Below are 26040 nucleotides of genomic sequence, written 5' to 3'. Positions count from 1 at the left end.
AAAAAAAAAATATATATATATGACTGCTCTCTTCTCCAGTTTGTACCTTATAAAGCTTGTGGATGAGTTTGTACTAAATTCAAATTAAATCATTTGAGGAAAATTACCAAAAGCGTCTCTACATATCAAACTATCAAAATTGATATCAGCCATGAAAAAATCACAGTTGGTCAATGTATTTCATAAAATTCTCTAATACTGTCATGATCCGCACCGTCCGGTTCCCTGTATTCTGTCCTACCCTGTCCCTTCCCTCCCCCACCTGCCGGAGCCGGAGCTGGCCTGAGCTCCTGGCTCCTCCCGGACGCACCTGCAGCACAATCACCACCACCTGCTGTGGATAAGAGGATCCGGGACCAGACACACGGTGCCAGATCGTCTGCGTGTTCACGTGAATACTCTAGCTTGTCTTGCCTTTTGCTGTTTGCCTTTAGCAGCCTGCTCATTGGGATTTTTTATGCCGTCCTCCAGATCCGGTTCTCTGGACCCTCCCGGCTCCGTTCCTGCTCTGCCTCTCCGACCTGGTACAGTCTTGTCTCGCCCTGTTTCCCGCACTCTGCATCTCTGCACCCTGCTCCCTGTCCTGACCTGACCCTGGTCGCCCTGTCTCCGTCCCTGCTCTCCTCGCTCCCGGACCTCAGCTCTCGCTCTGCTCCCCGCCTCGATGCTGCCCGCACTGTCAGCTCCGCTGCGCCGCCCGCTTTGCCCCTGGATCCTGACCCGCACCCCGGCTACTGTTCCCCGCCAGCTCTACCAACGTTTTTGAACTATATTTCACATTCTGTAAAACACTGTAAATCTTTCCCGAGTCCTGCACTGTTTGGTCCGTTTTGCCTGCCTTTACGACAAATATTTTGGATGTTTTCTCTCCAGGTCCAGTCTGCCCATGTGTCATTCCCAGTTTGTCCTCAGTGGATCCTCAGATCTTTTTAAACAGACAATGGAAATAGAAGAGCTATTAAGCTAAAGGGGATGTAGATTTACACACTCGGCAGCAAAACGAATGATTCCATTATATCCCAGATAAACACATTTACATAAAGGAACTGAATATAAGGATTTTATAAACATGACCTAACTCTCCCCTGATGAGATAGAAGTGTTCAAATCAAATATCGCCTTTACTGATAACAATTGTAAAGCTGATTTATTCTTTATTACAAAAACATTGGACATGATGGACAAGTTATTTTGTGTTTTTGGTCTGATGATCATCAAAAAGAAGAATGGGCCTCACATGAGTCTTTCATTTGTGCTATTTTTAGTGATGAAATCCAGTTGGTTCAAATTTAAAATGCCTCTCTCTGATCTGAATAGTCACTATCTAAACCTCCTGCACCTGCAGACAATCATTAATCAGTGCTAGTGCAGCCATATACTGAGAATGAGGAAAAGTTTCTGCCAGGCCTTAACCTGCAGATAACCCAACCCAAGTTTAGGGACAGGCTACATACAGTCCCTTTAAATGGGATAACACATTCAAAGAAGAGTAAACAAAGAGTTGAGAGGGGTCTGCTGAAAACCCTGGAGCAGGAGTTACCTCATCGGAGTCGTCGGGGAAGTACACCTTGTGGAAGATCTGGGTGGTCTTGTGCTGGATGGCCTCCACCTCCACCAGGTGAGGGGGGTACTTTCTACAGCCATTTCTGCACATGGACACACACACACACACACACACACACACAGGAAGAGAGGTCAGTGAAAAAGTAGTAGTAGTACTAGCAATAGTTTTAGGGAGTCTTCAGATCACGCTGATTGTGTTGTGATAGAGCTCTGAAGGGGGAGTTAGTGCAGAACACCATGTTAAAAGGTAACATGGTGAACTAAACATGTAGCATATTGGCAATTAATACCACAGTGTAATACCCCCTCTTTAAACATGGACCAGTCTTGAGTTTACAAAAATACCAGTAGAAGTGGTGGTATTGTTGATGTGAGTTGTACCGAAGTGCCTTCTGCAGTCGCTGCATACAGTCCGGGGCGAGGGGGCAGTGCTTCTTGGCCTGGAGGAATCTCTGCACATGGGGGAGCAGCATGTTACTGGGAGGGAACAGACCAGTGCAGAGCCAGAGCAGCTCCCAGCCCTTCTCCTCACTGTACCTGCACACAGCAACAGCGACATTCAGCAGAGAGGTCAGCCTGTCACAATGACACCTTTTGAAGTGCTGTACATTGCTGAAGAAAATACAGACACTAAATGATAATACTGAAATGATAATAATGAAACTCATTTATGTCACCAGCCAAATTGTTACAAATAGGAAGTGAGCATGGCTCTGAAGTGGTTCATTGTGCTTGCATTAGCAACAGTTTTGATTGACAGCTATCACAGCTCGTTGCCAGGCACTGCTTGTTTAGCAGGGGGCAGGTGGGAAGGGGCGAGTACCTTCAACAACCCCACTCCTTATTGACTCTTTGGTTTCACATGCAGATTTCCAAATATAGGACTTGGTTGCAGATTAGGCACTATCAGTGATAGGTTATATAATGTAAATGTATAAATAACAGTATTTATGGTACATGATGTGACTGTCTGTAATATAGATAATATAAATGTACAGATAGACAGTTAGCATGCACGGAAATTGATGTGGTCTGTGATATATAATGTAAATGTATATAGACAGCATGCAGATACTTGATGTGGTTGTCGGTGAGCTGCTTGAGGATTTGGCAGAAGATCTCATCCTTTAGTGGCTCGGCCTTCAGTGCTCCCTCAAAGATCTGGTCCGTCAGCTCATTGACAAATCGCACACGTTTGCACGGATAATCGCCCATGTACTTCAGGATGGGTGCACACAGGTTAAAGAACATATATTTTGAAAAAAAAATACTTTTTTAAGCTTTTAACCATGTTATAACATTCTTCCCTCATTAAACATTTTTTGTTCTTGTTTGGAAAGTCTGCTCCTTTTAAGCCCCAAATTTAGAAATTTACAGTTTTGAGATGTAAGAGGTAAAAGTCTGGAGGTCTTGAATGTGCATATAGGGCTGGGCGATATGGAGATAAAAATCAAATAACATATTTTTAAGCATCTCTGTGCTCTATATGAAAACTGTTTCTCACCCACTCCTCCTATTGGCCACAATCTATAAGGCTCTGACTGAGTGAATCACGATCTGCCTCAAAGAAAATGGTGCAAGTCCAAAAATACAAATCTGAGCATTTCTGCCATCAAATCATGTTTACTGCACAAAAGGTAAAAGGTAGCCGCTGAAAAACTACCACTACATGATGGTGGAAACAGAGCATTTTGAGCTTTGGAGATGTAGACAGACTAATAATAAAGGATTACTCATGTGTGAATGATACAAAACACAATCCCAGATGTTTGAGAAGGTGATAACATTCTAATATGGCATAAAGCTCACAAGAGTCCATTTTGCATAATATAAGATCTTTAAGTAAAACCATGTATGCAAAGTAGAGTTGTATATATGACTTGGGTTAGGTGCATGTGCAGATGTACTGTGGGGGAAGGATATCGAGGAAGGCCTGGCATGCCTCCTGACAGAGCTCCTCCTGGGACAGAACCTTCTTGAGCAGGGGCTGTTTGAGGGGCTCCCGGCTGCAACTCCACAAACGGTCTTTGGTCCGAGACTTGGACATCATCCTGCTCAGCGTGTTCTTTGGGGGAGGCCTACAATATTACATAGAAAAAGCATTGGAACCTAATTGATTGGGAAGTAACAAGAAAGATAAAGTGCAACATTACCAGCTCATTATAGACCAGCACAAAAAATTGTTAAAGTTTTAAAGGCTCTGTACTTAATTTAGGCCCGAGCACATACAGGGCACGGTGACGTGGGGAAAGTCGAGAGCTTTCAAAAAACGTATAATATGTCATTGTAATGTTATCGGATATATTGTTTTTGCTAAAAATGTATATATATATTTTTTTATTAGGCCCGAGCCCATACTGGGCGTAGGGCCTAATGCTTCCTATTGCTTCAGACTGTCTTCACGAAGTTGCGTGCTTTGTGCGCAACTTCGTGGCAGCACCGCACCGTGCACAGACTCCTGTATCCCAGCAACCCATGCCGTAGGCATGGGACATGCATATTTGTTCTTGCTAGCATGGCATGATGTGTTGCATCATTGGGCATAACAAAATGGCGCGACAGCGCCCCCTGCAAAAGTCAAAATACATTGCGTCAATGGGAGACGTCCCGACATCAACTTTGGCGTAGAGCCACGAAATTCAGTACACACATTCTTCAAGTGATGCCAAACAAAAAAGATTATTATAGCCACGCCCTCTGATGCACCGGAAGTCGGCCATCTTGGATTGAAAATTCCAAAATGCCGACTCAGCATTTTCGCTGATGTCGCATTTTAATCAACTCCTCTGAAGGCGCTTCACCTGCAGGGCTGAAAATCACTGTACATCATCTAGACAAGTGGGGCATCAAAAGTTATCCAATTCATCCTCCTCCTCGCCTGGCCGATTTTTCTTGTTTTGTCTGATTTTTCCTGTTGTTTTGTTTTTGTGTGTAGGCAGCACGGTGGCTGAGTGGCAACACTCATGCCTCACAGCAAGATGGTTTGGTTCGATCCCCGGGTCGCCCAGGCCTTTCTGTGTGGAGTTTTTCATGTTTCTCCCCGTGTCTGGATGGGTTTCCTCCGGTTTAATATATTTGTATGGAAGGCCGAAAATTTAGTTTTCCCAAATGTTACCAAATTTGACATAAAATTCCACTGGGTCATCCCAATCAATAAAGTCAATCAGACCTATGTCGTCTTTTGCACCGTGTTGCCATGGCGATGCGCCAAACTGGCAATGTTATCCTAATGGGAAACCTCCCAATTTTTCCCATTCATGGGAATAATATTAGTTTCATGGAATAATGTGAAATTTGGCACCATGACTCTTCATGTCATTCTGATCAAAAAAGTCAATAGGACCCAAGTCATATTTTTCACTGGGTTACCATGGCGATGCGCGAAAGCGCCCATGTTATCCTAATGGGAAAATTTCCAAATTTTCGTACATTTCAAAGTCTTATAACGACTTGTGAAATTTGGCACAGTGATTCTTCAGGTCGTCCCCGTCAAAAAAGTCCAGGGGGCCAAGTTTGTATTTTACACGGTGTTGCCAGGCGATGCCTGGAAAACCCATGTTTTTGCATTTTGTGCATCAGCACTTGCAAAACACCAACGTGTTTTGACTTGTTTGGTGACAAGTGCAGCCCAAAGCCGCAATATAAAAGAGACAAGTGGCGCGTTAGCGCCACCCACAGGGAGTGCCGGGTTGGCCGAGTGTGAAGCACGGCCCGTGAGGGCCGTTCGATGCCGCTTGCGGCTTTAATTTTAACTTGTTGTTGTCAAGATAAATACTCTTTACATCATGCATTGTTTGGTAAAAGCTGCTAAATAAGAAAAATAAAATAAGACTGTAAAACATAACCTATTCATTTTACATAGCATTTTCTCAGGTAACAACTAACACAGAAGCTACTGACCTTTTTTCATCCAATTAGACACAGTTACTAAGAATCATGGGAGATCAACTGCCTGACACTATCCCAGACACTGCATTTCAGTGTCGTCATGATGTTAAAATTTCAAAGTCAATTTTGAAACTAAGGAATAGAAGCGATGCTCAATACCGATTTCGATACCACAATGATAATAAAAAATACTCTTTATTTAAACAATAAAATGTGATTTTCAACATTAAATTGTGTTTTCTTTCTTATATCTGTGTAATTCCACTGGTTCCACAGGAGTCTATATGTATATACTAGTTTCGATACTAGTTTTACAGATTAGTATCTGATTTCCGATATTTTTGACAACCCTTTAAATATAGACAAAATTGACTCTTTATCTGTATAATTCTGAGAGCACTAGAGGGGAGAGTTGACCTAAAGTACCTGAAGTAGTCATAGGAGAACTCCTCCAGTGTGTAGGCTTTGGCTCTCTCTTCGTGCTCAGACAGCTCCAGCTGGGACAGAGTGATGGACTCCCTCCTCTGGTCTGGGGTCATGGACACCAGTGCCTGAGGAGAACCAAAAAACTTAGTATCAGGGGACTTGATACAGTAATACATAACACAAAAACAGCAGCCCTGGAAAAAAACTGTTTTTGCATTTGAACAGCCGATGGATGGAAAACACTAACAGGACTGCAAGATTAATCAAAATTGAATCAAAAACACAATCAACCTAAGGCAAAAAGTTTTGCCTTAGGTTGTACCATAATTTCCTCCACAAACAACAAAATATTCTGTCTTTTTCTGCATAAAACTGCTAATCCTATAGTTTAGATTTGCAGACACATTTTTCTGCCTTTTTTTCAATATTTCTGGATGCGTTGATATGAACTTTGAACAGAATCCAATTATTAAAACAATCTTTGCTTGTCAGAAAAATCACAATTAGATATTTTTCTCAAATCGTTTGGCCCTAGTATCTAATTCCTGATATCAATTTAGACTAGTATTAAGTATAAAATATCATCTCTACACAGTTGGTTTGTTTGGATCTACTGTTATTATAACTTGTTAAGATGAGGAATTTTCTTCATTTATTTCTTTTTGTCAACCCTCGGATAAAATGGATAAAATTGTGAAGTTCCAGAACATGAGGAATATACAGAGAAAGCTGTGACACACTTTATCTCAAACCAACCAAAACAATTCTACCTGGACTTTTTCACTTTATAACAAATTCCTAAATCTAACTTTAGTGATTTGGGCTTCAGTTTTGACATAGGAAGTGTCTAGTGTCTATGATTCCAGGCAGTAGCTATGCCTGTCCTTAGAAAACACAACTCCAGATATGTTTTTGATGAATAAACAACATTATAACATGTTAGAAAATGGGCCCTTTAAAGTCTACAGCCCTAGTTCAGAAACAGCTTTGAATTAGGGCTCATTTTAGTCGTTTTATGGAAAATTCTGCATAAATAAAATGTGAGAGTCCTGACCACTATGTCGTAGGGGGGGCGCGTGATGGTGGGGAGCACATAGACACAGTCCACGGGGAAGTCTCCTCTGAGGCGGGTGCGCTCGTTAAATCCATGGGCCCAGCCGGAGGTCAAAGCCTGCTCTCCCTCGTGCTCATCCAGAATGATCAGGTCACCCTTCTGGAAGGACAGGAAGGTGTTGTCCTCCCCAGCTGCACACAGGGAGAGATGTTTTTGTAAGTATGTAAGTATTTTTACTTCTAACATACTGGTAAATAAACCAGGCGAGAAACTACATATAAACATATCCTTTTGTGAAATCCATAAAAATATTATTTAAAGGAACTTCATGTAAGATTTTGATTTTAAATTCCATAACATGACCTGTGTCCCCAGATATGAGGTAAACATTTTCAAACAAAATATAGCTTTTACCGATAACATTTTTAATGCTGATTTATTTTTATTACAAAAATATTGGCCATGATGTCCCATTTATTTGGTGTTTTGGTTCTCAAGGCGATTATTGAAACAGAAAGCAGCATGAGCCTCACGTGTCTCTTTTGAGTTGCCAAATTCAATACGGACTGTACTACCTTTTTGAAACTGTAAGAGGACAGGCTACATACAGATCCTTTTAAGAACAAGACTATTTTGGCAGAAATATAAACATATTTTGGAGGTATTTTTATAATTCCTGTCTCACCAGAGCTGGGACAGTCCATCAGTCCCACCACATACTTGGACCGCCTCCTCAGCCCGTCCAGGAAGCAGACCACTAGCTCGCGGATATCCTCGGCGTTGTTAGAGGTGAACGTGTACTCGTCGCCTTTGATGGTGGCCAGGGTGAAGCTCTGGCCCTGCAGTTTGCCTCCTCTGCACAAGGGGGAGCGTGGGGGTAAACATGCTGTGTTAAGAGCTGAGTATAACTGAGCTGAGGACCTGTACCCAATTTGTTCCATATTTTTGATCAAAATGTGTTGTGCGCCAGTACAGATATATTGTATAAGCAGCTCTTGTGGTAAAAATAAGTCAGTTGTGTACTGTCAAGCATCTAATTATAAAGTGTTTTATTGTCCAATAATCAGGAAGTGCAGGCTAGCATACTAGTAGTTGTTAGGTTTATCATGATGCAAAACTAGTTTTATGACAACACAAATTCACTTAACTATAATAACTATGAAGACAATATTGTGTCTTGTTGCATCTAGTGTCTATGATCATGATCTGTGCACAAAACGTATATTACCGTATTCATGTTTGCTATAATAAACATAAGGCTTTTGTCCAGATCTACAATAACTGTTGCTTTGAGGAGATGGAAGGAGGAGGCAGCCATTTCTGATCACAACAGAGGTCAGACCAATCACCTCTGCACTCACTGCAGGTGCGTTAACTGTTGACAGTTGCGTTCACCTTTAACAGGTGCGTTCAATTCTAACAGGTGCAGTGATCGCTGACAGATGGATTTTTTCACATCATTCATGGGGTCAAGCAGCTATACCAGCTGGCTCATCTTGTTTTAGATCTCATGAGCTTTTTGTGAAATTGGACACAAATCTGACTATGTGCACAGGTCCAGATCGACGCTGATCAACACTGCACTGATCTGCGCAGGTTTCAATCTCAAACAGTCCAAGTGTGATTTCAGCCAGAACACTGCTGCTCGGGTCCTAACTAGGACTAGGAAGTACGAGCACAAAGACTGCACTCTTCTCCTTTAATATTAATCTTATGATGATTATTTGTGATTATTTATGTTTTGATTTGTTGTATTGTGATTTTAATGTGTAAAGCGCTTTGAGTGCCTTGAAGGTAGAAAAGTGCTATAGAAAAATGTGGCTATTTACCATTAATGTCTTTTTTATTCTGTAAAGCACTTTGAATTACCTTGTGTACGAATTGTGCTATACAAATAAATTTGCCTTGCCAACTTCAAGAAGTCTGTATTTCCTGCTGGCTCCTCCTTCCTGTCACCTGTCTCTCTCTCCACTGTAGTAGTACAATCGTCACCCTTCTTGTCATCTTTGTCTCCCCCTATTCACCTCGCGCAGTGTCTCTTAGCACCATAACTAATGTTTCAATAACTCACTGCACTTCACTTGTCTGCTTGTTTATGTCTGGTAAGTCTTTTCAGATTGAATAGTTATCGTCTTATCTAATGCTACGGTCAGTTCAGACAGTGCCCAGCTGTACAGAGTATAAAATCCTTCTGCTGTGACCCAGTGTGCTTTACCTGCTGCTGGAGACTGCAGTGATTTCAGGGAAGGACAGTTCCAGAAGCACCTGCTCTTGCTCGTCCACAAAGTACACCCCGGTCCAGTTCACCGCCACTATCACGTCGTTCTTGGGCAGACTGGGCCCTGCCCACACAGAACATATATCATGGAGACTTTTTGACCCCTAGAGCCAATTAACTACACTGCAAAAAGTAACATCTAGTCAAAATTACTTAAAGGGCCTATACTCCATGTATTTGAGTGAAATTGACATATTATATAATCAGCTCTTGACGCTTTATTGTCAGATGATCAGAAAGTGTGCAATAGCATCCTTGTTGTGGTTATCTTTACCATGACAAGCTGATTTAGAACAGTTTTCATAGATTTCATAATTATTGCCCTGATGATATAAAGTTATTTTTTGGTTTATAAAAAATATATAAATATCAAAGCTAAATATTTACCCTTAAAGGTGCACTATGCAACTTTTTCAGTAATGGGTCCACAACCGGCTTGTCTACATGGGTTATGCTATTGCATTGCCTAGAATGTCCCAGAATATGGCATTAAAGTTCAGCATTATTGAAATACATATTTTCTATTGCTCAAAAATGCTGTAAACGGGCTCGACTCCCCACAGATCTGACTTGTAACTTGGCCCAGAGGCATCACAGGCTTGTCATCACAGAATTAGAGAAGTTCAATACCATCTCATATCCCAGTTTCAGCCATCTCATCCTTTCTTCTGTGCCCTTCAGCCAGACACTGAGCCTAAAAATGTGTTTTTCTGACCTGAGAACTTGAAGGCCTCGTAGAAGCGTGAGAAGAGCAAAGGCCATTTTATCCGAGCGAGGTCCACCACGTCCTCCTTCACCTTCTGAACGCTGCTCCTCCGACGGCTCTGCACTCCCTGCACACGGACACAATGGGGCGTATGGGCTGTCACCATGGAAACACACCTATGACACTTTATATCTCCCAAATGTTCAAGTCACTAAAGGCACATCTAAACTCATCCCACAACCATGTTTCAAATAGAGCTGCTAAACTGGGCAGTACCTGGAGGACTAAAGAAGAGAGTGAGGGGGAGGACGGGTGGGGTCTGGAGGTATAAGTGACACTTATAATTGCAATGGCCACTGGAGGCAGCACTGAGCCTTTCACTGCAAATTTACCTGGTTTCAACTAAAATTGTCAAATGAACAAAAAATTTTCAGTAGATAATGCTATTAAAACACCACATACACAGGATAGTAGCAAAAAAAGATTTAATGTTTAGTTTTACTTTGAGTTATAGAAGAACAGTGTCAGTTTAGGCATAAGTAGGTAGTTTCTGGTGGTCAGGGATAAAAGTAAAGTGCGCTAAATGATGACTTCAACTTTAGCTAAGATTACATATAATTTGCTGACTAATAAAAACTAAACACAAAGAGGAACTAGCTCCAAGCTCCTGTTTTTAACCCCAGAGTCCCAAACCAGACCACACTATGTTTTAGTGAAATATGTAGTCAGCTCATATGCACTTTAACGCACAAAAAAGTAAACTTTCTTCCTCCAAAGTCTTCCATCTGCTCCAAATCACATGCTTTTAGTGACAGAGGATTGGCTGTTGACCGTGCCATTAATAAGACCCACGCTGATCATAGACCATTACAAATCTCTGAATCACCAACACTAATTTTATGAAATTTTAATGCAACTACTTGCCCACTGCCCCGTCCTTTGTGTGCACATGGATTAAAAAATATATATATATATATATATTCTGAATACCACCTAATGAAATTGTACTGAAATAGCTTACAGTTAATATTATGATTTTTATATTTTCCATACATGGGCTGATGGGTTATAATATTTATTAGTTTCAAATGTACTATTAGCTTCTATCATAACCCACACAAGCTTTATTTCCTGTGATGTCATCAAGTCCATGTGTGCCAAAAGCTGGAAGAGCAAAGTAATTGCTTATGAACTCCTCAAGTCTATTCTCCGAGTCTGCACCTACAAGTCTGTACTCAGGAGTACATGAGTACAGGGTCTGCATACTGGAAATTGAGAAACGGCCCAGGACTGTGTGGAGGTGCCCTGGCTCAGTACCTTCTTGTGAGCAGCGGTGACCAGCTGGAGCCACTTTTCAGGGCTCTTGCTGGAGGAGATCTCTCGGTCGGGGATGTACGAGGGGATGAGACTGAGCAGCCGGTCATGGAGCAGCTCTGAGCCGTAGTCCACATAGTACTGCTGTGAGGCCAGCTCTGCCAGCTCCTCCTCCTGAGACATGCACAAGAGCAGGGTTGGAAAGGAACTATCACCCAAAGTGGTGACTATATCCAAAAATGATGCTCAAGTAAGAGTAATGTTACTTGAAAATAATATTACACAAGTAAGTAAAAAAAAGTAAAAGTACACAGCAGTGGTTCAAGAAAGTCAAAACTACTTCTCAAGTAAGGGTAACTTGAAGAATAACTACTGGGATGTAACGTTAGATTTATAAAAAGTAAAATTTCTTTAAAAAAATACTCATCAATTACCGGAATGGACATATTAGCAAACTCTGAGCCTGTGATCAATATGAGCATTCATGGTCACAATTAGGTGTTTGATGTTTAACAAAAAGGTGAGAGTGACTAACTGAAAAACTGTTAGCTAATGCTAGCCTGTGACAAATGTGATTTGACAGGTACTTGTTTAACAGCACAAATCAGCTCACCTGTTGTAGTTCCAACTGAGTCAGTTATTTCTGGTCAGATTAAAGTCTAACAAAGCCTCAGACAATTGAATCATTGCACGGTCATAGACATCACTGCCCCTCCTCACCCTCTCGCAGCGGTACTCTCCAAACTTGACTCCTCGTACCACCTGCTGGTAGATGAGGTTGGTGGCCACCTGGTCGTCTGCGGGACAGTGCCAGGGTGTGAAAATCTCCTTCCTGAAGAACAGCCTCCAGGGGGCGTTCCTCTCCTGCGCGCCCTGTTCTTTGGCGTACTGCTCACATTGAGAGACAGCGTCCATCACGTGGTCGTTACTGCTGCCCAGAGACGACACCTGTGGGAGTTAGGGATAAAGACCATTACAACAGGGCTCACATGGGCTAGTTCAGATTTAGCATCATGTGGAAGAGTTGAAGACCTGTTTAGACCTGGTTTAGACCTGGTTTAGACCTGGTTTAGACCTTGACAGCCAGCCTTTTCTACATTCTGGTCGAATCCATAAGGGTCTGGAATCAGACAATAGAGTGCAACAAACCTCTGTCCTAACTGAGGTCAGTACATCTACAGCTACTAATTTGTATCACCTGTCTCGCAAAAGACATCTCCCCTTGAAAACTGTTCTATCATTTACAACAAAATATATAACTTCTGTTACCTGAGATGAATAGAAATGAGGCAAGCGATACAGGGCATTTAATGGGGATAGGCTGTGTGCTGTTTGCATCTAATTATAAAGCCTTTTATTAACCATTCTGGAAGTGTGCATTAGCATGCTAGTTGTGGTTACCATTACTGTGACTGCAAAACAATGCTCTAGCCTCTGAATGTTGTGAAAAGCACTTATAAACTCATCAAAGTGAATAATTATGATGTTCAGAATGTAAGTAAGTGAGAAATAACTTTGGACCACTGCAAACTGTTTAAAATAAACTAGTTCTGTTTTTCACATTTTAAGGCAGTAAAAATCAGGTACCACACCTACAATCCTGCAGTTATTATGTAAAAGTGACTAAGGTCTGTTTTTGATTTATACTTAATTTAGGTCTAGTTAGTTTAAGGCCTGAATTTGTGAACATTTTGGGATACATATATATTGGTTATTATGGCCACAGCAGCAAGACAACCTGGTGAATATTGGATATCGGAGTGGGCTAAACATACACTGGACTTTTGACGTGCAGTGAGAGGAGGTGTTCATGTGCAGTACCTTGTCGAACAGGGCGATGTAGAGGGAGAAGCCGAAGCGGTCGCGCAGGTTGATCTTGTCTGCCAGAGCATTGCAAAGCTCACTGGCCGTGGTGGCAGAGTCGGCTAACAGCGTCTTTGTGGTGCCATCCATGAATGTCACCGGTAACATTATTGGCTTTTTGGACTTAGTGGCCTGGAGGAACACAGGGTAAGTTTGGGAGGGGTGTAGTGATATCCAAACTCAACATAGAAAGTGACCTCATGGTGCAATATTTGTTCAAATAAATAAATAAATGATGAAGTGAATATACAATGCAATCTTATTTCATTAAAATCATATATTTCAAAAGAATTTTTCAATAAATTAACTGAAATTTAAATATTTGCTTTGGATTAACATAAAGGAGTTCAATTAAAAACAATCACATAATACATTTAATTTTTGAGTGTATGTTAGAAATATGAATTGTTTGAAGTGAGTTCTACACATTTATCAATCTGGAACGGCTCACAAATCAAAACTGTGAGCAAAGAATTTACCTTCTGCATGTTTTTTTATAAACATAAAAAGTATGCATTTTCGCTAAAACAGGCTGAAATCTGTCTGCGTCGCCATGTTTGTTTTGGTTCATTTGGGTACTATTCCTTTGGCTTCTGCACAAATCTCAATGCTACTTTGTGACTGGCTCTATTGCACCGGCGGGGCCATGCCAGGATGGATTCTAATGAGTTTGTGAACAAATATCACAAGAATCCATCTTCCTATTAAACATTGTTTGCCTATTTCAAAATTTTAAGTGTAACATCTTTAACAACACTGGAGGATGCCAGGATAAACAAAGATAAAATTATCACAGTGTTAGTAGACAGTTATGTAAAATGCTTTATATCACAGGACATTTGATATTACTATGTCAAACATATTGAGTATCTATAGCTTTATGTTCTATGTTATGAGTCTGAACAGGGAACTAACCTGGAGTTCTAGCCAAGATGGCGGCTGTGTGCGGGTGCGGTTGACAAAGGTCCGCCTCAGTCTCTCCTCACAGTATGGAGCGTAGCCAGGAGGCCCGCTCAGCAGGAAGCTGCGCAGGTACTGTCATGACAACAACCACATGAGGGACATTATCAGAGGAGAGCAAAACAAAGGTGTACTGTTATTTCTTTCTATGATATTCAGTCAAATGTTCTTTGTGCTTGGAAATATCAGAATTTGAATTGAAGTAAATATTGAAATGAATATACATAATATGCATATAGAAATGAGGCATTTTATGTGTAAAAATTGCATTTGAATCTGAAAAAAAAAATGTGATTAAATTTGTTGCTTCATTTTGAACTAACATATTTATAGAAAAAAGTCAAATGATTTTGGATTATTTATGTTAATTACACCACATACATTTATTCATATTGCTTGAGTAAATATTTGAATGAGTACTTTTACACTGGGGTAATTTAGATGGAACTTGTTCTTGAATACAATAAATGTTTACTCCTCTCAGCTTTGGACCCTATCAGAGGTCAGATGTGTGAGAGCATGTGTTATGTGTATAAAAAGGAGTTACTTTGACAAACTTGTCGGAGGGAGCAAAGCAGCCGACGCACAGAGACAGCAGGATCCAGCCCCGGGCATGGCTGCTCTTGGACGGGTTCTGACTCAGCTGTTTGCAGATCTGACAGTAGATCTCATCCCTCAACACAACACACACACACCATTAGAAACTAGGACTGTGCAGTCTGTCCAAAAGTCATCTCATCCACATCCACTTTTAAATAGCCAATGATCAGACGTTTTTCCAAAAATAGCTGGAAAAACTACATTTCTTTTGTGGGGTTACAGCGACATGACCTGTAATTTGACCTAGTGATATCGCCTGCTTGTCTCCATGGAGATTGAAAAGTCTAATAAATCTCCTCTTCACCGCTGATAGATTCTTGTGTTAGAACTCAGTTGAAGCTCTCTGGCCAGTAAGTGACACTGGTAGCACTGTTATAATAAATACTATAGTTAATAACTCATTAATTAATTAATTTTAGTTTATCATTTTACTTCCTGATTGTACACAAGCAGCTGATATGACATATAGTAATTCCATAGCTGTTGCCAAGGGGAAAAACTTGACTAAAGTTACAAAATAGTAGATTAGATGATGATTGAATAATAAACACATTTGTTATTTTGTTAAACGACAGCTTAAACTGCCAGAAAAATGCCTTCCTTGCACATAAATCTTTCTTGTATTTTGGATGGAATTTTCGGTGGAGTGACATAATTAGAGGTATTACATTTAAGAACAGCTATTACCTGTGTACATTTCTTCTTTTTCCACAAACTTAACTGATGTAAAACAATGATAAATATTTACCACAAGTACTATCCCACCAAACTGAGTCATAATTAGAAACACTTGAAAACCTGTCAAATCTACCAATTAATTTTATGAAATCTGACTGAACTATATCTTGATCCATAGAAGTGAGACAGTGACAGACCTGAGCGCTGGTCGGAGAATGCCGTTCCCGATGATGAAGTGTAGCTTCTCCAGGTTTGAAGTGGGTCTGTCTTCTAACATGCTGTTCCCCTGCAGACTGTAGTCCCCGTCACGCAGCTGCCGACTCACCTGCACAGAGAGGCCGTCTCATGCAAACATTCTCTTATGCTCCAGATTTACTTCAGCACACTGATATTGTGAGTCAGTTTGTGCGTTTATGTCATTCCATCTAGACATGTAAATTTTTCAGTCATTCAATCCAACTATACTACATATTGTAAATATGTCTTTTGATGTCTAACTCTGTGCAGTAATAAATGTGTTTATGGTTGACAGGCATCTAACTGCGCCTCATTTAAGGCTTGCCGTGGTTCTGTTACAAAAAAAATTAGGGACCCCTGTGTTAACGTTACCTTTTATTGCTTTGAAAGAACACATTAACATGTTTTATAAGTTTCACTTCTGTTTTGGACAGTCTGAATCTCCCCTCCCTTTGCTCCCTGCCTTAAGTCACTGCCCTTTCACAGCACTATCACAAAACAATCAGTGTGCATCCTGCTAATGAAACTACTGCACCTCACGTCAGGTTTGTCAGGTTGTTATGAACAGTTTTATAACATGCTAATATATATCTATGGAGAATTGTCATGTGAAAGCTGGATGATGTCGGCTTGTGGGCTGAGCATTGCACAGAATCTTACAGTTAATTGTAAGGAGGGTTCAAATAGGGTCCGGGAGAGATCACTAAATTACTAAAACATGCCAGGATGAGCTCTTCTGTCATGTTTTTGATGATGAAACAACATTATAACAAAGCGCAAAAAAAAAAAGATTCTGCATAATACCCTCTCTTTAAACTAATGAAATTATGTGACTAATTAAAACATGAAACAACCAAATTTAAATCAAATATATGTAAAAATACTGATTCACTGTAATTTGAATTTGAGCTGATAAGATTTGGAAAGATTGTGGATGCAATTTGTTTAAATAGAATTCTGTTCTGAGTTCACATTTCAAACTTGTCCTGAACCTTTAACATTTGAGAGACTGAAATCTGAACCGATGAACGATTAGAAAAAATCCCATACATTTCAGACCATGTTTGTCAAGGTTTCAGTTACACTTTTTGTATAGAATTGTTGGCAGAGGAATCTATGCTACTTTCAAATATTGCAGTCCTGCAATTTTCTAATTGTGAACATTCAAACTGAGATTTTGATTGTGATAAACTTGCAGCCATAATTTCAAAATAACAGTTCATTAAAAACTTTACATATGCATTGATAAAATATAAGAGGCATCAGATCCTACCTCCTCTGTGATCTTGGACTTCTTCTTGAGAGTGAGAGAGATGAGTTTGTGGCGCACACTGTTCCTCTTCTGACTGTCTGTGGAGCTGATCTGAGGAGGACAAAACACACACATGTTCATATTTGATACATATTTTAATAATATTCATAATACATTTTAGAAAAAGCATTTTTCCAGATGCTCAGTCACTGTACAACTTCAGGCAAATGGACTTTTATGGAAAGTCCTTTTTGAGTTTAATTCTGCTGCAGAAGGAGTCTAGAAGAGTACCACAGTTGTGTGGTCAGAATGGCTCCCCGAGCATCAGTGAGGTAGAGATTATATAGAAGAGTTGCATTTCTTGTGCACAGATATTTGGTTGGGAGTGAGACATGACCAAGTCAACAAAAACAAGCATTCTTGATAACTGCAAGGGAGTGGAGAAAAAAAACTGAAATACCAAAAGATTGTCTAGTTTATGTGAAAACCTACTAAAGCTATGCTCCAGTGCAACTTATAAAGAGTACATATGGTATTAGCAAAACCTGCTTGGAGTATACATTATATGTTACCATTGCAAAAAAGGTAAAGTATATAAAGTAAAATATGGCCCAGGGGCCACACACGGCCCTTTGAGCTTATTAATCTGGACCGCCGAATATGACCAAATTATATTAAAATAGGTAAGGGTAAACCTTGTTCAAAGTTTTTCTGCTGTGTTTATTTAACTGAAATGTAATAAATTAATTATTAATTCATTTAATTAATACATTTAGAAAAGTTTTGTACAATCAGCCTTGCATATTCATGCTTTGCTACATGTCACAGGCCAAATCTCTAATGTAATATATCTCTAATATAATATATATCCTAATAGCCCCTAATACATATCCTGGTCCTTCTCAAATAACATTATAGTCACTAGACTTTTTGTTATAATACAAGAGGTTAATGGATTTCAGTGTTTGTGTGTGTGAATAATTTGGTATGGAAGTGTGTGTGTGAGTTGAATGTTTTTAGAAATGTCATATTTGAATGAGAGATGTGTTGTATTTGATATATGTATCATAGATTTACAGGTTTCTCATCCATCTACACCAAACTTATTTTTATTAAACATCAGCCTGTCCAGGGACTACAGGTGGAAATTAGTATTTATGCTATAACCTGGCACCAGACATCTTTCCTGTTTTTAAGGTCAATGTAATGTCGTGCACTGTCCCTGTTTCAAATAAAAGCATACCATACCATACCATTTAGAAAAAATCATCAGGTCAAACATTTGTGAATTTGCTTTTTAGATATTTTAATGCAAAGTACAATGTAGGGAAACCTGACTACTGCCCCCATCTGGGAGTATGGCAACATCACAATCTAGAATCTGAAAACCACCAAATTTTGTGCGATAGACTTTTGTGCAGCCCTCCTGTCATCTCACCCGCCTGAACTGATGATGGTGGTCTTACCGTGAGCTCCTCCTCCACCTGCAACTCCTGTAGCTCTCTCTTGTAGCTGCGTTTGCCCAGAGTCTCATAGATCTTGGTCATCACAGGGATCTTCTCACTGCCGTCGTTGAGAACCAGCTGACACTTGGGCTCGGGCAGGTCTCCCATGAAACGCAGCACCGTGATCCACACTGCTAAGGCAGCCTGCATGGGACAAGTTATGAAAATTTATGCTAATCAGCTTTTAAAGGGCCCATATTACACTAGTTTCTGATCTAGGCTATAAAGTTGTTTCATCAAAAAAATACTTATTTTTTTGTTTTGTTTCCTTCATATATATTTAACACACAAACCCTGCATATTTAGGCTGAGGCTCCGAGGCTCTTCTCAAACAGAAAACACTTCCACCTTGTGATACAGGAAGTGCCCCAATGTGTTTTTAAACTCCTTACACCTTCACTAGAATCATTTAGATGTTTCAGCTCTGTAATTGCCAACCACTGAACAAAAGGTTGAAAAGGTTGAAAACTATCACTACAGGAAGTGGGACTAGACGTCTAAACTCCGTCCACAACAACATTTCAAATAGAGCAGCTAAAATGGGCAGAACCCAGAGGACTAAAGAGGAGAGTAAGGGGGGAAAAACCGAGGATACCTCTTCAGTACCACGTACTCTTACTGCCACAAGGTTGGCTTTTTTGATCTCTGGACAGAATCTTACACCTAACTGTTAGGATGGTTCAAATAGGGCCCTGGAGAGAGCCCTAGATTTCTCAAACACACAAAGGATGACATCTAAAACCTCTTCAGGCATGTTTTTGAAGGGGGAATATTATAACATGGTAGAAAGCTAAAACAAAATATTTTGCAGAATACGCTCTCTTTAACATAATGATTACAAAAAACATGATAACATGGTTTAAAACTTGTAAAGTTGGTTTAGCAGAAAATGCCTCCTAAAACATTCTCCATGGTAGACAGAATGCCTCCACATAGGACGTCCTACCAGCTGGTCGCCCTCATCCTCGTGGAAGAGCAGGGGCTGCTTGAGGGCCCTCCTGATGTATGTGTAGGTGGACACGCCCTGGAAGTATGTGGCGGCGAACTTGGAGAACTTGTAGTTGGACAGATCCTCGTGCTCGTCTGCGGGTAGAGGAGGGGCCAGAAGCTCCTCTGTGTCCACAGCCACACTGGGCTTCACCAGGTCCTGCACACACATTTGGGTATTCATTTCATACTATTTGCATTGGAGGGGCAACTTGATTGGATGAAACCCTGAGAGTAACAACTTTTTGTTCATTTTGACATGTTGAGAAGCTTGTGGAAGTAACTGTTTGAGCAGAGGTGGATAGTACTCGGGGATGGACTGGTCGTGGTGGACCGAGGAACTTTTGGGTCACACCATGCACAGTTCGGATGCAACGCAAGCCTTTGCTTTGTCGAAAAATATTCACTAGAGTTGTTACCTTTTTTCTTTGCTACATAATTCCATATATCTTATGTCATATATTTAATGTCGTCCGTATGTATCTAAATGTAGAAAGTAGTAAAAATAAATTAAAAGAACAGAACGAGAGAGTGTGTCCAAACTTTTTCTAGTAGTGTACATGAAACGATAAATAGACATACCTCAAAGGCTGCTGGTGCCTCTCCGTCCTGATTGGCCAGTGCTCCGGTGTTGCCCAGGAAACCAAACATGCGGTCCACCATGTCAGAGTGGTCCACGGGCTGCTCCTTGTCCCTCTCCACCTGCTCCAGTAGCTCCTTCTTTCTCCGCGCCTCCTCCCTGTCCTCACGGGCCTGCTCCTCTCTTTCCTGGGCCAGGAGCTCCAGCCTCTCCTCATGTTTCCTCTGGGCCTCAGCTTTGGCTCTGCGCGCCGTCATCAGGTTCTTCAGATGCTCCTCCTCCGCCAGCCGTTCACGTTCTGCCTCCAAACACTTCTGCCGCTGTGGGACAAGGGACAACAAACAGGACGTCAGTACATAAGGCATGAATCAATCAGTTTCAGTAAAATACAATAATAACAGAAAAGCTCAAACAAAAGTCTCAGTGCAGCTCAACAGATAGAGTAATAAGATCTACTATGTCAGGACAGTTTGAGACTTTTAACAGTTTCCCTTCTCTGTGTCCTGCACCATAAAAGGCAGTGTCCAGAGGAAGACAGGTGAAATCTGGAGACATAACAGATAAGCCTCTCCTGAGCCTCTCTCTCTACTTTGTTGTTTCAGTGGATGATGATGAGACATTCCCTCTGGAACGTCTTCTCCTATAATTGGTGTAGAAAGCCTGTTGCATTGTTGTAAAAAGTTTGTAACATTTCAGAGTTACCTGGTTAGTATAGCTAGCTCCATGTAGGTTCACCATGTATACAGAAAAAACAAACTGCTCAAGTCACACAATCCAATAGTCCTTAGTTTATCAAAATCCCAAAATGTTAAGTAAAAAATCTAAGATAAAAAAGAAAAAAAGTTTAAAAAGTGCTCAGTGTGCCATCCAGTCACAATCACAGCATGTTAAATCTCTGCTAGATCAAAACAGTAGCATTGAAAGGAAAATTAATCAATCAGGGAAATACATAACCAAAACAAACATGGCGGCTTATAAGTACAAAAGGGAAAAATAACAGGACAGGGAAACAGCACAGATGTCTGTAAAATTAACAACTGAAGCACTAAACTCAATAAATTATAAATTGTGCTCAATGGTTCACCTCGGCCCGGAGGCGCTGGCACATGCGGCGGGCAATCATGCCTCTGGTGTGGGCCTGGAGGGTGACCACAGCCCGCACACGTCTCCAGAAGGCCTGCCTGATGAGGAAGCCCCTGCAGCGAGCCTGGATCTGAGTAACACGCAGCCGGGTCAGGAGGTAACTCTGGTGGTACTTTCTGGATTTGTACACAGCCTGGAGGCGCAGGAAGCCCCTCTGCATCTGTGAACCCACACACGGTCATAAGTGGAGTTTGTTTTCAAACACAAATATATCATAGTTTAAGAGAGTGTGAGAAACTAGAGTAAACATGGTGTAGCAAGTTACCTTGTGGAAGTTCCTCTTACACCTGTAGCCCCTCCACATCGTCTGGATAACTATGGCTGCATGACGTTTCCTCAGAAAAGTTGTTCTACAGAAATACACAAAAGCGGTTTTTGAGCAGTCAGACATAACTCAAGAGTCCTGTTCTGCATGGTCACTATAATCACTATGAAGAGTGACTGATATAAGGCTTTTTACTACTCTGAAGCAACACTTTAGCTTTAATATTAATGTTTGTCCTAACTTCCAAACATTTTCAAGTGTTTAGATCAAGGAACATCTGTTGGTGACCCGTGAAAACTTTTAACAGCAGGTTAACCAGTACTGGTGAATCAGGAAGATATTATTTTTGCCTCATCCATTACCCTAAACACAGTGACTGAACGATGCAGTTTCCACTTTAGGACATGGGACAGACACTGAGTGAAAGTCCACTTTGATGGACAGCTGCTGTGGATTGCTCCAGTTATATCAAACTATGATATGCCCTATTTTTATACAGGGTGTGGAACTATTACAATCTGTGCACCAAGTTTAAATATGTTTTACATGTACTATATTATCATTTTTTTTCTCTTATAGTTATAATAAATCAGGCAGCTCCCGCTAAACAACTTCATTTGATTTCTTCCTTGTGCATGTTGGCAAAAATGTTTTGCATATTCATAAACTGTGCAGCATCTTCTTTAGAATATCTGGTATCTGGTCTGTTTTTTTGCTTGACTTTTAGTGTGGTTATCATTAGCACATGAGAAAATGCTTGATAAAAGAGGCCCATAGAGTCTACAGTCCTCCGTGAGAGCACCAGTACCTCTCCCTGTGTCCTCTCACAGACTTCTGGATGAGGATGACTTTGTCTGTGATGCTTTTGTCCCTCTCAATCTCCAGCTGCATGTCGTGATGGTCCTGCAGGGACACGTTTTGTTACTACCACTTTACACACAGGAATGTTGAAATCAGAGAATACCGTCCAACCTTTAGGAAAATCTTGGTCTTTCCGATCTGCCAGTCTCCATGTTTGCCCAGTCTGGCCAGGACGATCTGCTTGCATGTCCCTCGCAGATCATCCTACACATTAAAAGTACAATAATGACATAGTTTCCCTACATTTCCCCATGTTTGGTCAAGATGTGTGCCAGTGAATGGTTGTGTAAGGAGGGCAGCAGATTGGCAACCATGTCTCTGTCAGTCCACCCATCTGAATCATAGGAATGAATGACGGCCTTCAGCTTTGAGAGGCTTGTCAAATATGTAAAGCCCAGTATATAATGGTGACGCTTTATTTTAGGCTACACTTATTAACATCCCAACTAGCTGCTATTTAGCAAACATGGGTAAGTTTGTGTTACTTACAAACTCCAGCACCTAGAGCTAGTCATTAATCAGTTTAAGAGCTCAATTTACCAACACTTTCCTATCAAAAACTCCTTATTATTGCATATTCGTATGACGTATAGATATTTTTGGACATGTTAATGGGTACAACTACATTTATTGTTATACTAATCCTTAACAACTCCCTTATTACCAAAAGCCCTGTTAGAGTCACAATTCATGTACAAAACAGCATACTAAGTGATATGATGTTTATTCATAGGAAAGTGTTACTGACATGACAATGCTATGCAGAAGAAGACATTAATAACAGCAGTGTAAATACTAATTAGCACAGGATACACATGTACAAGTATGCTAATTAGCAGCAGGTTACTAAATATCTCCACCGTAACAGTAGAACCATACACCTCTTCAACATCGCTAGCTCCTCCTCTTCACCACCACCTCACTATTTGCCCTTGTGTGTCCAAGTCTGTACTGCTTGACATTTCCTTGTTCTGGGATGCAAAAAGCAGCAGCAGAGAGTACCTGTATGTGAGCGGGCTTGACTCCAGGCATGAGTACCCTGTAGCGTTCCACAAACTCCGCAAAGGTGTATCTGATGGGGTACCCGGCCCGCCTGATCCGAATGGTCTCCATCATCCCAGAGTACCGGAGCTGACGGATGCACAGCTCTCTGTCAAACAACTACAGACAAGGAATAATGTTAAGTATGGTAATAATGCCATTGTCACTCTTTCTACTACTGTTTCCTGTGGCATATACAATAAAAGCTAGTGCTGAAAAAATGGGGTAATTGTAATTGTTAACTTCAATAAACCGCTAAAAACTCAGAGGGCATGGGGGTTAGGCACTCACCCATTACCAAACATACTAAACATGTCAGGTTGGATGTACGAATGAGAGTAGAGAGTAGTGGGTAGATAGATGGACAGAGTGAGGTACCATTGGCTTCTTGTGCTCGTTGGGTTTGATGCAGCGTACAAAGAAGGGCTGGCACACACTCAGCGTTCTCATGAGCAGCTCCAGCGAGCGCTTGAACTGACTGCTTAAAGTAGGGGAGCGCTTCCTCGTCTCCACACCCTGTGATGCAAATCAAAAGCACCAGAGGTTAGCCCAAACAGAAAGATAGTGAAGGATACTAAGTCACCGCACGTCATACTCCTGGGAGATTTCAATATCCACATGGACAATTACAACAACCCACTCACCAAAGAATTCACCTCTTGTCTGGACAGTTCTGGTTTTAAACAATACGTCAATTTTCCCACACATAACAAAAAACACTCCCTGGACTTAATATGCTGTACTGGAATAACCCCATTGGACCTTCAAACCCACTACATCCCCTTCTCTGACCACCTGCTAATTTCATTCAATATCAAACTGTGTTTCAAAAAATCCAACCTACCTCGCACTATACAGTTCCGTAATATCAAGGACATTAACCCGGACCATTTCTCATCACTCATCAATAACCTCCCCAGTGCTGAAGGCCTTTCTACAACAGATGAGTTTCTTACACACTACAACACACACCTCCACCACATACTCAACACCATAGCCCCACTCAAAACTCGGTCCGTCTCATTCACTCACTCTGCACCCTGGTACACCCCCACCCTCAGACACCTCAAAACACAAGGCCGCAGACTGGAGAGACTGTACAGGAAAACTGGACTCACCATACACAAAGACATGTTCATCTCACACATCCTCCATTACAAACAATCCATATCCACAGCAAGATCCACATACTACTCAAATTTAATCAGTTCACATGAAGGTAACTCAAAAACACTATTCTCACCTCACCTCTATTCCTCAGACTTTTGCAATAACCTGGCTGCTTTCTTCACCACCAAAATTCAACTGATTCATCAGCAACTCAACCCCTCTGTTTCAAACCCATCTTCCGCTTCCCCAATGCACCTGCTTTCTTCTTTCACCCTGCCCTCTGTCACCCAAATCTCTACTTTCATTCGGAACTCCAAATCCTCCACCTGTCAATTAGACCCTCTCCCTACTGTCCTCATCAAAACCTCCATCCCTGTACTGTCCCCCCTCATAACCGATATCATTCACTCCTCTCTCACCTCCGGTACTGTTCCCTCCACCCTCAAAACTGCTGCCGTCACTCCGATACTCAAAAAACCCGGTTCTGATCCCTCTGACCTCAATAACTTTCGTCCCATTTCAAACCTACCCTTCATTTCCAAACTCCTTCAGAAAACTGTTGCTGCCCACCTCCACACTCATCTTTCCTCCAATAACATCTACGAACAATTTCAATCTGGCTTCCGTCCCCTCCATAGTACTGAAACTGCCCTTTTGAAAATCACAAACGACCTCCTCCTCTCTGCTGACTCTGGTTCACTCTCCATCCTCCTCCTGCTAGATCTCAGTGCAGCATTTGACACCATTTCACACTCCATCCTCCTTGACAGACTTTCCTCCATTGGTGTCTCTGGTACTCCCCTCTCCTGGTTCCACTCCTACCTCTCAGATCGCTCTCAGTTTATTCAGCTCAAGTCATTCACCTCACACCCCTTCCCTGTCACGTCAGGTGTTCCTCAGGGTTCTGTCCTCGGTCCTCTGCTCTTTCTAATCTATCTTCTCCCCCTTGGTTCTATCTTTAGAAAACACCACATTCACTTTCACTGTTACGCGGATGACACCCAGCTCTACATTTCCAGTAAACCCAACTCCACACTTCCACCCTCCTCCCTGACAGACTGCCTCACAGAAATACAAACCTGGTTCACCTCAAACTTCCTCAAACTTAACAATAAAACAGAACTCCTACTCATCGGCACCAAATCCACCCTAAGCAAAATAAATCCTTTTTTCCATATCCATTGATGGCTCCTCTATCCCCCCCTCCCCTCAGGTAAAGAGTCTGGGTGTCATGCTCGACAGCACACTTTCCTTCACCTCCCATATCAACAACATCACCCGGTCCGCCTACTTCCACCTCAGAAACATCCACCGCCTCCGTCCCTCACTCACCCTACACACCACCGCCATCCTCATCCATAGCCTGGTCACTTTCCGTATAGACTATTGCAATTCTCTTCTGTTCAGACTCCCACAGAAATCACTCCATAAACTCCAACTGGTCCAAAACTCAGCTGCCCGCATTATCACACACACATCCTCCCATCACCACATCACACCTGTCCTGCAACAGCTCCACTGGCTCCCCATCACGCACCGCATACACTACAAAATCATACTCCTCACATACAAAGCTCTCCACAACCTGGCCCCTCCATACCTGTCTGACCTCGTTCACATCTCCACACCCGCCCGCTCCCTCCGCTCCTCCTCTTCCCTGCACCTCACTGTCCCTCCTGCCCGTCTTGTCACTATGGGGAGCAGAGCCTTCAGCTGCTCTGCTCCCCAG

The 26040-nt window shown here is 41.5% G+C and overlaps 1 protein-coding gene across 1 annotated transcript in view; it reads right to left on the bottom strand.

The window, feature by feature from the left end:
- myo7ab (myosin VIIAb) overlaps positions 1-26040 on the bottom strand; it is a 54354-nt gene that overhangs the window by 5554 nt on the left and 22760 nt on the right. Inside the window, exons 16-40 of the mRNA XM_055226358.1 lie at positions 23580-23717; positions 23163-23321; positions 22272-22364; positions 22108-22202; positions 21300-21384; positions 20976-21194; positions 19894-20211; positions 19271-19471; positions 18286-18468; positions 16841-16930; positions 15528-15655; positions 14600-14726; positions 14008-14127; positions 13051-13224; positions 11950-12177; positions 11233-11403; positions 9925-10042; positions 9147-9273; positions 7617-7786; positions 6932-7122; positions 5878-6002; positions 3487-3641; positions 2639-2792; positions 1945-2100; positions 1541-1646 (exon numbers count right to left, since the gene is read on the bottom strand). Of these exons, the coding sequence (XP_055082333.1) occupies positions 1541-1646; positions 1945-2100; positions 2639-2792; positions 3487-3641; positions 5878-6002; positions 6932-7122; positions 7617-7786; positions 9147-9273; positions 9925-10042; positions 11233-11403; positions 11950-12177; positions 13051-13224; positions 14008-14127; positions 14600-14726; positions 15528-15655; positions 16841-16930; positions 18286-18468; positions 19271-19471; positions 19894-20211; positions 20976-21194; positions 21300-21384; positions 22108-22202; positions 22272-22364; positions 23163-23321; positions 23580-23717 (3831 nt within the window). The remainder of the gene's footprint in view (positions 1-1540; positions 1647-1944; positions 2101-2638; positions 2793-3486; positions 3642-5877; positions 6003-6931; positions 7123-7616; positions 7787-9146; positions 9274-9924; positions 10043-11232; positions 11404-11949; positions 12178-13050; positions 13225-14007; positions 14128-14599; positions 14727-15527; positions 15656-16840; positions 16931-18285; positions 18469-19270; positions 19472-19893; positions 20212-20975; positions 21195-21299; positions 21385-22107; positions 22203-22271; positions 22365-23162; positions 23322-23579; positions 23718-26040) is intronic.

This window comes from Periophthalmus magnuspinnatus, chromosome 14 (genome assembly GCF_009829125.3).
Source record: "Periophthalmus magnuspinnatus isolate fPerMag1 chromosome 14, fPerMag1.2.pri, whole genome shotgun sequence".
Taxonomy (NCBI): Eukaryota; Metazoa; Chordata; class Actinopteri; order Gobiiformes; family Gobiidae; genus Periophthalmus; species Periophthalmus magnuspinnatus.
The sequence above is the reverse complement of the archived record's forward strand: the minus strand, read 5'-3'. Positions and strand labels throughout refer to the sequence as shown.